At 51.7% G+C, this 15,380-nt stretch overlaps 1 protein-coding gene across 7 annotated transcripts in view; it reads right to left on the reverse strand.

Moving 5' to 3' along the window:
- Positions 1 to 1,965: 1,965 nt before the first annotated feature.
- CHD6 (chromodomain helicase DNA binding protein 6) overlaps positions 1,966 to 15,380 on the reverse strand; it is a 92,514-nt gene continuing 79,099 nt past the window's right edge. For 3 of the 7 annotated variants that reach the window (XM_074842780.1, XM_074842778.1, XM_074842776.1), the window contains 8 exons: positions 13,797 to 15,362; positions 13,054 to 13,202; positions 12,564 to 12,770; positions 11,463 to 11,909; positions 10,613 to 10,804; positions 8,702 to 8,821; positions 7,547 to 7,651; positions 1,966 to 5,493 (listed from right to left, as the gene is read on the reverse strand). In XM_074842780.1, the coding sequence (XP_074698881.1) occupies positions 4,603 to 5,493; positions 7,547 to 7,651; positions 8,702 to 8,821; positions 10,613 to 10,804; positions 11,463 to 11,909; positions 12,564 to 12,770; positions 13,054 to 13,202; positions 13,797 to 15,362 (3,677 nt within the window). In that variant the 3' untranslated portion in view covers positions 1,966 to 4,602. The remainder of the gene's footprint in view (positions 5,494 to 7,546; positions 7,652 to 8,701; positions 8,822 to 10,612; positions 10,805 to 11,462; positions 11,910 to 12,563; positions 12,771 to 13,053; positions 13,203 to 13,796; positions 15,363 to 15,380) is intronic. The other 4 variants (XM_074842783.1, XM_074842781.1, XM_074842777.1 and 1 more) reach the window with 3 other exon arrangements.

The raw sequence follows: 15,380 nt of genomic DNA on the forward strand, positions 1-15,380 counted from the left end.
ATGCCATTTGAGGTGAAATCTGGATCCTCCAGGAACTAATGCTGCCTCGGCACCGCACCGATGGCCTCAAGCCACCCCTGGGTGCACACGAAACCGCAAACGCCCCAAAACCTGCAGGAGGTGGCTGAGGAGGATGCTCCCGGGCCAGCTACACACACTGTAACGGGCATGTTTTGCAGATGGCTGCGAAGGGAAACGAGACGTCAGCTGGATTTCTCTTGCTACTAATTTTCCAGAGCTGCTGCTCTGCTGGCCACTGCGCCAGCTCCTGGCCCGGCCGCGCCGCCCAGTGCCTGCGGCTGAGCACCCTGCCATCACAGCCGGTCAGCGACCGGGGGGTGCTGGGCGCTGGCACACACGGCGTGAAGCACTCGGGAACCACGGGCAATGCTTCTACCTCTTCGGTAAAGTGCCTGATATTGCTTTAAAGTTGTCAAAAGTGATGAGAATTAGTGACTCAGCCTGTGCTCCACAGCCCTGGAGCTGAAGTGGCTCCTGAAGAGGTCAAAAATACAAATGCACTGAAAAGTTCAAGTTGTATTTGATACTAACTATATGTCATTAGAGGAATTGCCCTCTGCTCGCTGCCAGCCAGGATTTTGGACCCAAAATCTTTGCTGAGACACCAGAGCTGCAATGTCTGCCCTTAGGACAGGAAACAGCCCCCCCAGTGCTGAGGGAAATCGTTAATGACCTTTCTGTGACCATACAGAGAATGAAAGATACTGTCTAAATGTTCGATGATACTTTTCTATTCTGGGTCCTATCAGATAAAAATCAGGCAGGGACAGGAGTGCAGAAATGAGCAGCTGCAGGGCGTTTTACTCCCTCACGCTCCAGAAAAGGGCACCTGTATGCTACAAAACCAAACCCGAAGAGAGAGCTGTGCCTGCCCCATCCTCCACAACCACATCCACTCACTTCTTACCAGAAGGTGAATAACACACCTCATCAAAGGGGACAGAGCACACCGCAGCCGCCACCGACTTCACAGCATAAATGCCAGCACAAATACTTCTCCGTGTACCAAGGGGCTGGCTGGCTTCTGCAGATCCTCTGAGCAAATATTCTGCATTGACGATGCCGGGGTGGAAGGCTGTAGTGTGTGGAGCCAGAATTTAAAGGGAGACTCGGGAACTGGAAATTCAGAGTTCACACCATTGTTTTGCCTCCTCTGCCCCTGTCCAGGCGGCATCTGATGCCTCTTTTGCCCAGTGTTTTCCTGTTTCTCCCCCTCAAATAAATGCAGCAACGAAATGCCAGGACAAGGTGTTGTGCAAGGGCAGGGGGAGCAAGCAAAACTCTTGGTTTACTCTGTGCCTTTTTTCATGGACCTTAAAGAAATTATTTAGCTTTTCCTGTGCATCTGTTTATTCATCTGAAAAATTAATTTAATACCTACTTTTCTAAAGCATGAAATCCTTACATAGAGATTTGTGACAAGCATTTATTTGGCACCTATTAGCGTTTCACAAGGCTCAGATGGAGGCGCTCAGTATCTCCGTAAGAGGACCCGAACCCCTTCTGCTGGGAGGTGCCCTGTAAGCACGAAGGACTATGCCTGGCACGTGGGGTTCTCACGGCTGGTCTCCAGGCTTCTACCCGTCCCCCGGAGGACGCGGGTCAGCAGAGAGCCCCTGCACACCATCACCCGCTCTGGAGCTTGGGCTGCTCCAGTCATCTTGCAGCCACGCTGGACGGCGAGTTAACCCACGGGGCACAGCAAGTTAACCCACAAGGTGCTGGGTGAGAGAGCTGCTGGCCGCAGCGGGAGGTTTAGCCTGGTAACCTCCTTCCGTGGCAGGAAAAGCTGGTGAACCAGCTGCGAGCAGCCCTTCCCCAGAGTAACGCCCATCTCATGGTGCACGAAGAGCAGCCCTAACGAAGGGAGAAGTCCACTGGGTTTGACAGCTTCTCCACGGATTCATGCTGAGAAAAAGGCAAGTAACGTTTATCACTGAGTCAGGTGAATTAAACATTCACATATATTTGCTGAAAAAAATTATATACATCTGTAGCAAGGCTCTGCCAAGTTTGAAAGATAAGCATCATCTAGTCACTAAATTAAAAAAATAAAAATCTGACTTTTAAATCTTTTTCTTTTTATCCATGTTCAAGAGCACAGACAGTTTATTTTGTTAGCACATTTGGTGAAGAATGTATGTTTGTGTGAGTAGCCATGAAAACCGGTGAAAGGTTGGCATTTGTTGTGGATATGATGGAAAATAAGAAGAAGCCACTTACGCCTTACAGTCTAAATAATCCACAGAGTATATCGGGTTGCAAAAGGGTCACAAAGTAGCAGTCAAAGAGAAGCCTAAACACCCAGAGACATAGCATACATGTCTGATAAGGAAGAACAAGGTATAGAGCATGCTGGCTAATTAAATAAATTTCACTTTAAACCCTGTTCCTTACGCGTGTAACCCTGGAAAAACCATCCCGTAACAAGAAATGGACTCTGAAGAGATTTCTGTATCCATTCACAGTAAGGCTTTGAAGATATATGAAGTTTTATAGCATTTGTATTTTAAGGATTTAGGGCAAGTACATGTTCTTCTACTGAATAAAAAGAAAGTTAGTACTTAAAAGGTTCAAAAATATATCAATTGTGATTTTTTTTTTACATAAATAAATTATATTGATTTTGGATTTAACAGCTGAAAAAACCCTTTCTGCTTCCACTGGAGGCAAAACTGAACAAAATGTTAGTTAAATAGAGATAGCAGCATTTCTAAGAAATCTGTCGATAGTGATACAGTATCTATGCTACAAGGATGTTATTAAATAGAACACATTTAATTATCGGGGGGGGTTGCATTACGATTGGTTACATACTTAAAAAAAAAAAAATCATCCAATCCAGTAAACTGGGAATAAATTCCGTGAAAATATAAACCAAATGCTTTTTAGACCATGGGTAACAGACTTCTTTGAGATGCTAATTTTAACATGTACATAATTTATAATCCCAAATGTATAAAAGACAATGACAAAAAGCATCATAAATAAATAATGCAAACTGAAATAGTTATGTCAAAACATTTGGACCATCTGATAAATTAGCAAAACTGTAACAGAAAATAAGTAAAAAATACAGTAAATTGTGACAACCAAATGTGAAACCGATTACTAGCACGCTCCCAACTCCCTCACCAGCCTGCCTTTTATCTCACTGCTGCACCACCGTGCGTTTATTTCAAGTCTCAAACCATGAGCTGCAAATAAGAACAAGCCCAAGTGAAAGAAAAATTAAACGAGGAGTGAGGGGAAGGAGAAATAAGAAGAGTTGTCTGTGGATGGAGGAGTCTCAGTACCCAGAGCTGCGAGGGGCTGACGGCATTAAAACCTGTCCATTTAAAATGCAGACGTCGAAATCATTTGCCAATGGGGGGGGGGACTCAAAAATACTGTTCAACAGCAAACGGAATGGAAAGAAGAAGCCAAGGTCATCTCTTCACAGTCTAACGCTAGAGGAGAAGAAACTCAAGCTCTGAAAGTCTCAACAGTCCTTCTTAGAGGACTCCCCAAATAGGAAAGCTGGCTTACAGCCTTTTCCTTGTTTGCTGAAAGGACGTTGCTTCTGGGGTAAGGAGTGGAAAATATAAAAACTCAAAAAGCCTCAGTGTTCATATAAGAGCATTAAAATCAGTGTGGCCTGTTCACGGCTGGAAAAAAATACCTTTACAGCATTTCTAATGCCATAGATGAGAACTAACGCCATAGAGGAGAACTGAAGACTAGCAGAATGATGAAGAAACTGGTAGCTACAGGTACAGTAATCCCAAAAAAGTCATGCAAGATGTGCAAAACCTTTCCAGCTCAAGCTGAAAAGTTCCTGTAACTATCGAGGAAAGGGCAACTAAACTCCACTTAACGTAAAACCAAACTTTGGTTTTAAAAAATACAAAAAGAATGTCTACGTCATATTTTCACTCGCTGCAGTTTGTCTCCAAACCTTTGAGGTGGGGGTGATAAAGAAATTATATCACTACCAGTTATGCTTTTTCCTTTCAAAGAAATGAATATATGCATTTTCAATCATTAGTTATATACTTCTGTCTATACTACTATTCTAGTAACCATGATAAAATAGGGAAATACTTTAAATCAAAAATACACATTAGCACTTACTATAGCTGTGCTTTTTACCCCCAAATACAGGCTTTTTGATTCAGTGTCGCTGTAGACAGAAATACCCTTGTCTGCTTGTAGACCAAGAGGTAAAGACTTTTCTTTTGCTCTTGTTTTTTTTGCTGCTTTTTCTTCTGAAAGGAGTGAGCAATTTGGGGGGTGACCGAGTACTGGATTTGCTATCGTCGGCTGGGATGAACGACTGGAAAAACAGAACGAGAATTCGGTGCCTCCCATACTAGCTAGACAACACTGTTTATCTAATAAAGTGGCAAGACCCTGCAACTATTAACATGTAGTATGTCACCAGAGTTTTTTCTGACAGGGAATTAGGTAGATAATATTACTCATGGAAACACAGGTTTATGAAGGCGGAGCGGGGCCGGAGGGTAAGTAACAAAGAGTTTATGGGATAAGAAACTCACAAGCCACAATCTTTTTGTGTTTTTTTTCAATGAAACAAAAGTTCTAATTGGTATCGCAAGCCACTTCGCACTCCTCCTCTGCTGGTCCGTCCTGCTCTTTCTCTGCCGACAAAGGTGGTGTTTGCTCTGTACAGTTTTGACTGTTTGCAGCTTCTTTTTCTGGCAGCGAGACAGTTTCTGGCTCTAGGTTTGCCGATTCCCCTTTCACTTTCTTTCTCTTCCGCTTCTGGCTTTCCAGGTTCGCTGCCTCCGAGTGTCTGGTTTGCTGGATGCCGGGCAGCGCCATGCCAATGCCAGGGGAAAGAAACATGGAGGGATAGATCAGTCCAGGAGACATCCCTGGGATAAGAAACGGGTTAAAAGCTACAGGACTACTGGTAGTTATTGCGGATTCTGTCTGATTAGAAAATGAACTAGGACCAGGCTTATCTTCCGAGAGAGTTTCTTTTTTCACATCCTGGCTACTCTGTTTATCCTCAGTAGCTTTCTCTGCGCTGGCTGTACCACTTTTCGTTGTGCTTGTTAACGAAGTCGGAGCAGTCGCAGTACAAGTAGTTGTCATGGGGGGGTTGAGAAGTCCTCCAACGCCAAACATCTGTGGTACGGTAGCCATGCTCGGCAGCATCATGGGCAACATACTCAGGGTGCTTTTCACATCCTCGCCGGCAGGCACTGCTGCAAACCCAGCAGGAAACCCAACCAGCCCAGTCAGAGGGATCCCTTGCATGTTTCTCATGTTCTGAAGTCCTACTAGATCCATCCCAGCAATCAGTCCGTTCATGAACAGTGGTCCCATTCCAGAGGAAGAATCTGCTACAATGCCAGGGCCTTTAATGAGTTCACTTCGGGGCCTTCTCCCCCTTCGCCGGGGCCCTGCGTCTCGGAGCACAGGCTCCGTTAGGATGCGATTGAATTTGCTTTCCGGTAAGTAGCCCTGAAAATGAAACACACACAATAGAAAACACCTGACAGTTATTACTGCATCAAAGGAAATCTGGCTTTTCTGCGCTCGCATCTGCATCCCAGATGGTGTCAGCACAGAAATATTTGCCTACATGATATGGAATTTGAGAGGTACGCACAACTTTTTCCCACGGGATGCTGCCAAATGCAAAACACCCTCGCTCTGTCCTGGCATGATACTGCAGCGTCAAAGTGCACAGGGAGGAAAGGAAGAAGCACATTTTTACCCTGCATTTTCACCCAAGCCCTCAGCATCATCTGTTCACAACACAAGAAGCACTGGGGCAGCTCTGTGTCAGACGCCAACTTGGCTCCCTTCCCAGCTTTAATCGTGGCTTCAGCAACAGGTGAAAAATCATGTCTTTTAGATGTGAAGGGCCAAATTTTCAATGCTCTGCAGGGCAGCAAAGCTGCATGGGATGACACACAGAGAGTGGACATGCTGTCTGAGGAGCTCCCGGTTAGCGCTTCGCTGAGACGCCAGGAAGGTTCTTCTGAGCATTCAGATACGGGACCAAAACCCAGGGCCACAACTGGGCGAGACTGGTTACACACAGCAGTGCCAGGGGGATCCATAGCACAGTTTAAAACTCCATTTTTCAGCATCCTCATCACAGACATTTAAACATTTCCCCTTGTGGCTCCCTTGAGTTTCAATATCGCCACTCTCTGAACCATTTCCAATAACAGATTTGGGTAGGAAAAGTATTTCCCATTGACACCTGCAGTGCAGAAACTTGAGTCAAATGACCCTGGCAGTCTGCAGAGCACAGCTACTGCCCAAAGAGGGAGAATCCTCTGCTCTGCTCCCACTGGCATGTGGGAGAAGCTGCATGGGGCCATGACTGCGCCCGGGCTCCGCAGGGCAGCTGACCCCACGCTCCCGCCTGCCCCGGCCCCGGAGCAGCCAGACGTCCCTCTGCATGCACGTGCCAGGACAGATGGGCACTCGCCAAAAGCAAAGTGCTGATGGGGCTCGGGCGTGCGAATGCTAACGGGCATGCAGCCGCCAACCAGGGCGCTGGAGCGGGTGCCCGGGGCAGCGGCCAGGCACACACGGCTATTCCTGCCAGCAGAGACCGTCCTCTGCAAACCAAGGTAAGGAAAAGCTGCCAGCCCGCAGGGGTGCTGCCACCCAGACGGGGCGCTGACCCCAGCCCGGACGTGGAGCTGTTTCCTGGGGAGTGGGACAGACCATGCCAAATCTCCAGCGCTAATTAAAAGCAAATTTGAGAGCAGTACAAACCTCTAAGCCAATTGATTCCCCCCTGAGCCCCCTGCAAGGGCGTCACACAAACCACTGCAGCCACAAAAACAGGGAGCGGGTGAGAGGGACCGTAGGGAGGTGTCTGGGTAAGGCCAGCCCGCAGGGCAGGGCAGGGCCATCCGGCAGCGCCCGTGTGCTGGAGGGGAGCGCGCTCCTGCTCCGCAGGCTCTGCCACACACTGGGGCAGGGACCAGCGTGACGAACAGGGTGAATGAACGCGGCAAGGCTCGGCCCCATCCTGCCCATCTCCCTGCCAGTGCTGAGCCTTCAGGCCTGGTGACCTGCAGGGCCTGTAGCGGGCCCAGGGCTGCACAGGCAGAGTTTGCAGGAGCTGATGAGAAGCCTCTGCTGTGGGTACTTTTGAAAATTTGACCCACAAGGACGTGTTTTGTCCACTCCCTGCCATCCAGCACCTGAGGTGGGTTACTGCTCCTAGGGCATTTTTCTTGCCCCTGCTATTTCTAAGCATCCCGAGGCTCTCTGGACAGTCACCCTGAGCTGCTGAGCCCCATTCCCAGGGTGCTGACCCCCTTCTCTCCTTCCCCTGGCCGCGCTGCCCAGCTGTGGCACGCACCCAACCTCCCTCTCTGCCACGCGAGCGCTCCCGCTGCTGCCGGCCCTGCAGCTACTCCCTCCCGCGTGTGCAGCCGAGGTCCTGCCTCGCAGCTCCCAGATCCTCACTGGAGAAAGGTTGTGGGAATGGGGAGGGGAAAGAAAAGATGACATGATACGGATTTCTCCAAAAGCTCTAACTTACTGAAAGCTTAACAATGTCAGCCCAGTCAGCTGCAACAGCATACTCCAAGTTTGCATCAAGCCACCTTGGCAATTCCTTCAATGCTGGTGCCGTGGCTCCCCCTAACTACAAAACACAGCAGAAGGATGACCTCTATTGCAGAAAGAGTTATGTAAAATAATACAAGAAATATGATTACACTTCCCCTAGCTCCTTGCTCTGGGCTGCAGTTTGGCTGGGGCACAGACTCTTCCCTTGATACACATCTTTGCAGGAGTCAGTATGTGCCTGCTGCTTCCAGACACACAGTTCAGGGAGAAAAGGCAAGTTCAGCCTCTGTGGCCCGTCCCATCGCCCTCCCCATGAACACGCGATGGGGACAGAGCTTCTACAAAAGCCATGCTCAGAACTGGACAAACCCACCAATTCACCCAGGTCTCCAACGGCCATTGTGGGTGTAACAGAGAGAAACACAGATGTGGCTGAAACGGCCTCTTTCTGCCTCACTCTTTAGTTTTGATTTTAGATGTGATTAATGTCACATCACCTTCTAACCTAGTGCAGTCCTGGGTGTGTTTAAGAACTGAATTTGGGTGGAAAGTATCCCTGAATGTCCCTTCTCATTCAGAGAGGTGAACATCGGTGCACTGGAAATTAGTAAAGTAAATCCATGCTCCTTGCTCACTAAGCAAGAAAAAGTCCTTTGAACCCTCCACTTCCCACATGCCCAGCACATGGATGGGTACTGCTATGCTCTGCCTGCTCCCCGTAAGGAGGAACAAGACAAAGAGACCTGCATGGCAATACTACAATTTGTGGCATACTGCAGTGAATTCAAGGGGAACAATCAAATCCAGAATGGGAAGCACCAGCCAGGGCTGTGCTGACGGTGGCTTTAAAGCCAAAGGCTGAATCCCTTTGCCATTGCAGGGTTTGTGTACCCTGGCAAGGGTGAACACTCGGACTTTCCTTACTTCACACAGAGAGTCACTTATTTCGCAGGTCTGTGTCCCCTCAGGCACACACGTGTCACAGGATAGTGTAGATCAGTGACGTGTTCCAGACTTTTGTCCCATCCATAGGCTTCTCTGGGTTAAATCTCCCTCCAGGTGAGCTCAGGGTCTGCTAAGCATTTCAAGACACCAAGGGCAGAGCACAGAACAGGCCTTTGCTTACCCGCCGTCCGGTACCCTTATGTACCACAGGCACCCGCTCCTCTCCCGTGAGTGAGTTAATGTCCAATTTGCTGGGGTCCTTGCAGCGTTGCCTCCTCTGCTTGGGCTTGTCTGAAAAATTCTGAAGTGCAAACAAGACAACGTTAATGAGATTAGAAGGCTTAATGAGCCTGGATGGCTACAAGCCCTGCAGGAGAGCGGCACAGATGAGCTCCTGAGGGACAGAGGGACACTTGGGTGGGAGCAGTGTGGGTGGCACAAGCTGGTCTCTGCCACATGGCCAGCTCTCAAATGAGAACAACTGATTTTTCTAGGTATAAAGGGGTTTTCAGTGTACCCCACTTAGACTGCTCCAGACCTTTCTAATCCCCCTCCAATCCTAAAACAGTAACCTGCTGTGAATTCAGGTGTGTGCATCTATAAATGGGGCGCTAACTACAACTAGGAAAGAAAGAGAGAACGGGTCTGTTTGTGCCATCTCTGGTCAGTCTGATACAGCTACCCTGCTTCTCGTCAGCTCATCTGTGCTTTGTTTCACTCCTATTTTAGCTGTGGCCACCGCAGAGCTGCTGCACCATGTTTCTTTGGGATCAGAGCCCTTCAGGACCACAACCTACAGAGCTACAGCTGAGCTGCTGCTGCACACCCAGTCCCGTGCACCGAGTCCCAGCGTCAATGCGCCTGCAGGGATGTAGCATTATAATGCAGGCTCTGATTCCTGAGCTTGGTTTGTCCTTCAACAGTCTGAGCTGCTGCAATAACCCAAAGCAGCTTTCAATCCATCCTACCTGGAGAGGGGACACCCGCCCTGACAGGGAGGATCCTGCAGGGCTGGCCCAGGGCACACTGAGGTTCACCAGCGGCATGGCCAGACTGGGCCAACTCCAGTAAGTCCTCACGGAAGCCAAGGGCGATGGCAAGGAGTGGGAAGGCACCTCCATGCCTGCTCCACCACCTGACTGCTTCCTGCAGTGCTCCTGGCAGTCTGGCCTTGGCCACAGAGCTGCATGTATCTCTGGACGTTGAAAAGCAAGGGCCATCCTGCCTGAGCAAACGCTGGGCTCCTCATCTCTCATCTCTGTCAAGCTCCAAACACTAATGGCTTGCCTGTACTCCAAGCTCTGGGGAATCCCTGCCTCAGGCACACAATCCTCCAGGACCAAGATGCACATTCTTTTATGTATTACCACCACATTTCTTCCTACTCTGTTTTACAGCCTGTGCTCTGCCTACCACATGGTCTAAATGGTCTAAATAAGCTGCCTACCACATGGTCTAAATAAGCTGAAACCTGGAGCAAATCAACCTGTGAAACCAAGAGGTAGATGCTCATGAGATGGCAAGAAGAATCAGACAGACTTTGCGCCCCACTCTCTGCCACTCTGCTTTCTGATGGCGCCCACGGCCACATAACCGCAGCCTTTGCAGCCTCCAACACAGCCACTTTGGTCCAGTTTTTAAAGAGAGGAGGTTTCCTCTTGTCTGCGAACCTTATTTAATACAACAGCACTGTCTAAAATGACCCCAGGTGAAAGGGAGCAACACAGGCAGGCCTTGAGCATCCTAAATCCCTTTTCTCGTTTCCCTGCCCAACCCTGGCACTTCTGGAAGACATTGGACTAATTGTGCACTGGGCAGACGGAGGCACCGGAGCTGGAGAACGGACCTTGGGGCAGGAGGATGCAGCTCAGCGCCTTTCACTGCTGTACAGGGAACGTGCCCATCTGCCAGGCGTGTGATGAACCTCCCAAACAGCCCTGGTGAACACCACAAGCTGTGGTAGAGGGAAAAAAGCTGCATTTTGAGACACTTTGTGGAAGCCCTGAACTCAAGAGCAACCACAGAAAACCTAACACAAAGGGCAACACACAAGGCAGACACACACACACGTGCCACTGAGGGCCACCCTTACTGTGCCAAAGCCGGGAACGTCAAGTGTGTAGTCGGACTGCTGACGGAGCCAGTCGAGGAGACTCTTATTTGGGACAGCCTTCTCTGCTTGGCTGCCTGCAGCTGGGACTGGCTGTGGAGTTGAGGTAGCAGCAACCGGCCCATCGGGGAGGGGACTGTTCTGGGGGGGCTGTGGCTGGTCTTCCTGAACATCCTGAGGTGGAGGGAGGAACAGGGAGAGCCCGTCAGCAGCACGTGGCGATGCATGCACACCCAGAGAAGCAGAGCTCCCGAAGGTCGTCTGCTCCCATCAAACAAGTTAATCCACATATTCTGAGTGCCTGTTCCTTAAATCACCACCCACCACTGGGGGCATGGAGAGCAGAGAGCTGGGAGATGATTCTGAACTCACCTAGAAACACCCTAATCACCAGGAGGACCAACTTCTCCCCAGATCACTCCTAAAAGTGGTCTTGAGGGACTGGTCTTGCTCCCAGAGCCCCATTCTTCTTTGAGTGGATCCCAGGGCAGAAGGAGAAAGGGTACAGCAAGCTCCTGGCCACAGGCCCAATGCAGTCAAGGACCTTTCCTCATGTCTCTAACCCCAGATACCCCCTGAGGTGGGATAGCTGCTTTTGATAATGCTTAGCAGGACTCAAAACACTCCAGGCAGAGTGCTGCAAGCCAGAGAGAAAACTGCCCTTCCTCCCTGGAGTGGTGTCTGCTCCTGCCTGCTCCAGCACAAGCCAAGCTGTCCTGGAGGGGGCCCCGCATTGCCATGGGCAGCAGAGCTTGCAGGGGAGAGCTGGACCATGAGAAAACTCATGCTGACTCCGTCTGGACTATGTGAAAGGGGGGGAGCACCAACCCACCTGCAGCCTGGTTGGAAGAGGCCTCTCCTTCAAGAAGATGAGGTCCATCCCTTCTACATTTTTTCTCCTGCCCCGTCTCCTCCTCATGGCAGCATCGTCTCTTCGGAGGCTGCCGTTTACAATTTGTCCCGTGACAGGATGGATTAACCCTGCCTGGAGGATGCCAGACAAGTCCATGCCCAGGGAGCCCTGGAGGGTGTTCACGGTCCCCAGTTTGGGCATGTTTGTGTTCAGGGGGAAAGGGGAGGAGCTCCCCGGGGACCCATCAGAGGCTCTGGACAAGTCCACTGCTGCATCACGCCAGCCATTCAGCACAATGGGTGGATGAACATGGGTTGCTGCTAGCTGCTCCAAGCTCCTCTGTTTGGCATCTCTCTCCATGTCAAATTCATAGGGCCTCCTGTGCTTCCGCTCGTCCTTTGCAAAGGCAGGGCTCAGGAAACCTTCCTGTGTGTAGCAAAGCCATGGAGAGAGTTATGGCTACTCGTGCACTGCCCAGGTACCACAGCTTTTCAGACCAACACTGAGCTTAGGGGCCAGGCTCTTCTGCCTCTCCACAGGAGCCTGGAAGGGTGCCCTTTTCCTGGGCCCATCACATCTCTTTCCCTGTGTGGGGATGGTGCAGGAGCACCCTCACACACGCTTTTATCTCCCAAGGTGCTATAACCCTGGGTGCTCCGCCAGCTGCTGGGCAGCAGGGCTGGGGTCCCACGCTAGCAGCTTCTGCCTGAGCTGTGTCCAATAGCAAGAGATGAGAGAGCTGGTGACCGACGAGGTGTCTCTCCTGCTCCCTTTCCTTTGGGACACCAGGGCAATGTCCCCTTTTCCCCCTGACCACGCCGGGTGCTCCAGTGCTGCCTCTGGAAGCAGAGGCTGCGGAGCTGCTGCAGAACAGCCGCCTTCCCAGGAGGGAGCAGGGCTGGAAGGGCACTGAGAGCCCTCAGTGGAGGGGACCAAGTGGCCCACACCATGTGTTACACACCACAAGTGTCACCAAGAGGCAGTGAAAACCCAGACTCCGCTTGGGAAACTCCTGATCACTTTTGGGCAATGCTTCACCCCAGAGGCCCAAGCCTGTCCCTGCCCAAGGGTTCCCCTCACCTTTTGTACCTGTGAGATTAACACCCCGTTATTGAAACTGGGATCAGAAGCTTCTGACTCAGCAAAGCTGTTCCTGCTGCCGGCATTGCTGGCTACCGCTGGAGCCGTCAGCAGGCTCTGTGTCTCAAACTGCTGGCTGGAGGAAGGCCACTTGCCCTTCAGGATGGCATGGCAGATGTTGTCAATGCGGTTGATGATCACACGGTCCTGCAAACAGAATTGGATGGTGGCAGGCTGGGACTTGAATGGCTGACTTGTGTATGTAATCTCAGGATTAAAGACAAACCCAGCCTTGGTTCCCTCAGTTTGGTGGCAAACTGCTTTGGGGCAGGTGTGTCCATGGCACGGGTGCTTGGGAAGAGCACCCCAGTTAGAGCACCTGTGGGGAGCTGTGTGCGGAGGACCAGGAGGCAGAGCTGGGGCTGTGTGAGCCACTGTTGGTCAGGACTACACAGTAACACATGCAATACAAAGTTAGTATTAAACTCACCTTAGGCCACTCAGAGAAGGAGTAAAGCGTCTTCTCCTGCAGCAGCTGGGCTATGGTCGGTGCCCGGGCATCCTGAAGATCATCAATCTCCCCAGGCAGGACAGAAGCAGAACTCTTGCTCTCTTCCTCCAGGTACTTCTCTGGACCATCTGAGAAAGCCACAGAGAACAGAACCCATCGCTGCCCTGTTTCTCTCACCCTCTTGGGGCAGGAGCAATTTCTCACACCTTCCCACCCCAGCACCCAGCTGGGTCCACAAGGGTCCCATTTCCCAATCAGTCACCAAGAAATGCAGCAGTCCTGGCTCGCGGCAGGTGGCCCATGCCGCTCAGGAAGGGCCAGCACTCCCCTGGGCTGGGTCTGGGGACTTGTATTGCAGTGGTCCCCACCCCTGACCACCCCTGTACTCCAGGCGGGCAAGGAGAGCACATGCCTTTCCAGGAGCTGCTCACCAGGGAGTGCCCTGTGCCAGGAAGGGAAGCGTGTCCTGGGTTCCATGGGATGCTCATGGCAGAAGGGCTGCTGAGGCTCAGGGCGGGAGGTTCTGGCAAGCCCTGCTGGCAAACACAGCCACCAGCCCTGTTCCCCAATCTCATCAGCTAGAGGGACCCCAACTCCTGCAGAGGGTAGGCTGCTCCAGGGGCTCGGCAGCCCCAAGGCTTTGGCTTTGCAGGGAGGATAGACAGTCCCTCCCACCTCAGCTGGAGGTGACTGTCAACCAGAGGGAGCTCTCAGGACCATACCTTGACTCTGGCTGCTGCCGGCTTTCTCCCCCTCGTCTCTGTTCTCACACTCTTCTTGCTTCAGCCCCTGGGACTTGGGGTGCAGGGCCTCTCTGCAGCCTGCCCGCCCCTCAGTCCCTTGGCCCCAGGCCTCCCCCCCGGCATGGGGGGGCTCTGCCCCTGGGGTCCCCAGCAGAGGTGCAGGCAGGCCGAAAGCCTGGTTCTGTGCCTGGCTCGGTGAGTGCCGCAGGGTGCTCTCCTCGTCCAGGCCACGGTCCTCCCTGCCCTCTGGCCCGGGCTCCCCCAGCCCTTCAGGTGTCCCCAGCCCCAGCGACTCTCTCTCGCCATTCACATCTTCTGGGCAAGTGTCCTCGGGTGTGGGGAGGCCAGAGCTCTGCTCCTCGCCCCCCAGTTCATTAGCCTCAGGGTCACAACCAGCCCTGGTCCTGGGACCACTCAAGCCTTCCACAACATCTGCTGCTGCCTCAGAGTTATCATCATCCTCTTCTTCCTCCTCGTCTTCCTCACTGTGGCTCTGACTTGGCCCTGATTTTGCCTCCATTCCTTTCTCCTGCAGCAGATTGATGAACCTCTGCTCAGGGGGAACCTTTATTTCATAGTTATGAAGACTGGGACTGTAGAGCCCCACGCTTATGACCCCTTCCATGGCACCGTGCTCAGGCAGCACGGGTGCAGGTCTGGTGAGGTCTCCCTTCTGCTGCAAGGCTTCACAGAGCTCTGCTGGGACACTCCGCAAAGGATTGCTTTCGGGGGTAGAAGGTGAAGGCTCAGCTTCCTCGTTCTGACTGTCCATTTGGCCACAGTCCATCTGCAAACCCTCGAGGAAGGGAGTCTCTCTCATGGCATCTGCCTCGCAGCTGGATGGATCCTCGTCCCCCTCTAGCTTGCCCTCAGAGAGTTTAGCAACGCTGCTTCCGACATCTGTGCAGCTTGGGCTGTCTCGGGCGAGGGAGCTTTGCTCACTGTTACAAGCCTTCTCATCGTACATCATGCACACCAACGAGTCTGGCAGAGAGATCTCATCATAGTTACTGGAAATGATGTCCCGGACTTTAGACATGAACGTTTCACAGTTTGCATCCGGCGGACTGCCTCCAGCCTGGGACATAGAGTTGTCTACAGTTTCCAGCTTTATCTGGCTCTCGGATTCATTCTCCAGGGATTCGCAAGTCCGGTCTGCCTGGCTGTACAGAGGGGAACTGTAGAGTTTGGAATTAGTCTGGTAAAGGCAGCACAGGGTTTCTGGGCCTGGGAGCCCTGTTCTTTTATGCTGGGCATAGTTCCTGTATGCATCTAAAAAAGACAGCTGGGGGTCATTCATGATGTAGTAGTCAGTGCGATTCAGGCCATGCTTGGCGGTGCCGATCAGCAGGTCCCGATCGTGTTTGCCACACTCCCACCACACCGGCAGGTAGAGGCTGGGCCGGCACAGCTTGAGCCGCTCATGGAGCTGTGGACACTTGAGCACCTGCTCGCGCACCTTTCGCAGAAGCTCGATACGGTAGAGGGTTCTGGCAGCACGTTCCTCCGTGATGGGCTCCACGTAGATGTCAGGGTCTGGGGGACCTACAGCAGGGGTAGAAA

Source organism: Strix aluco, chromosome 17 (assembly GCF_031877795.1).
Source record: "Strix aluco isolate bStrAlu1 chromosome 17, bStrAlu1.hap1, whole genome shotgun sequence".
NCBI lineage: Eukaryota > Metazoa > Chordata > Aves > Strigiformes > Strigidae > Strix > Strix aluco.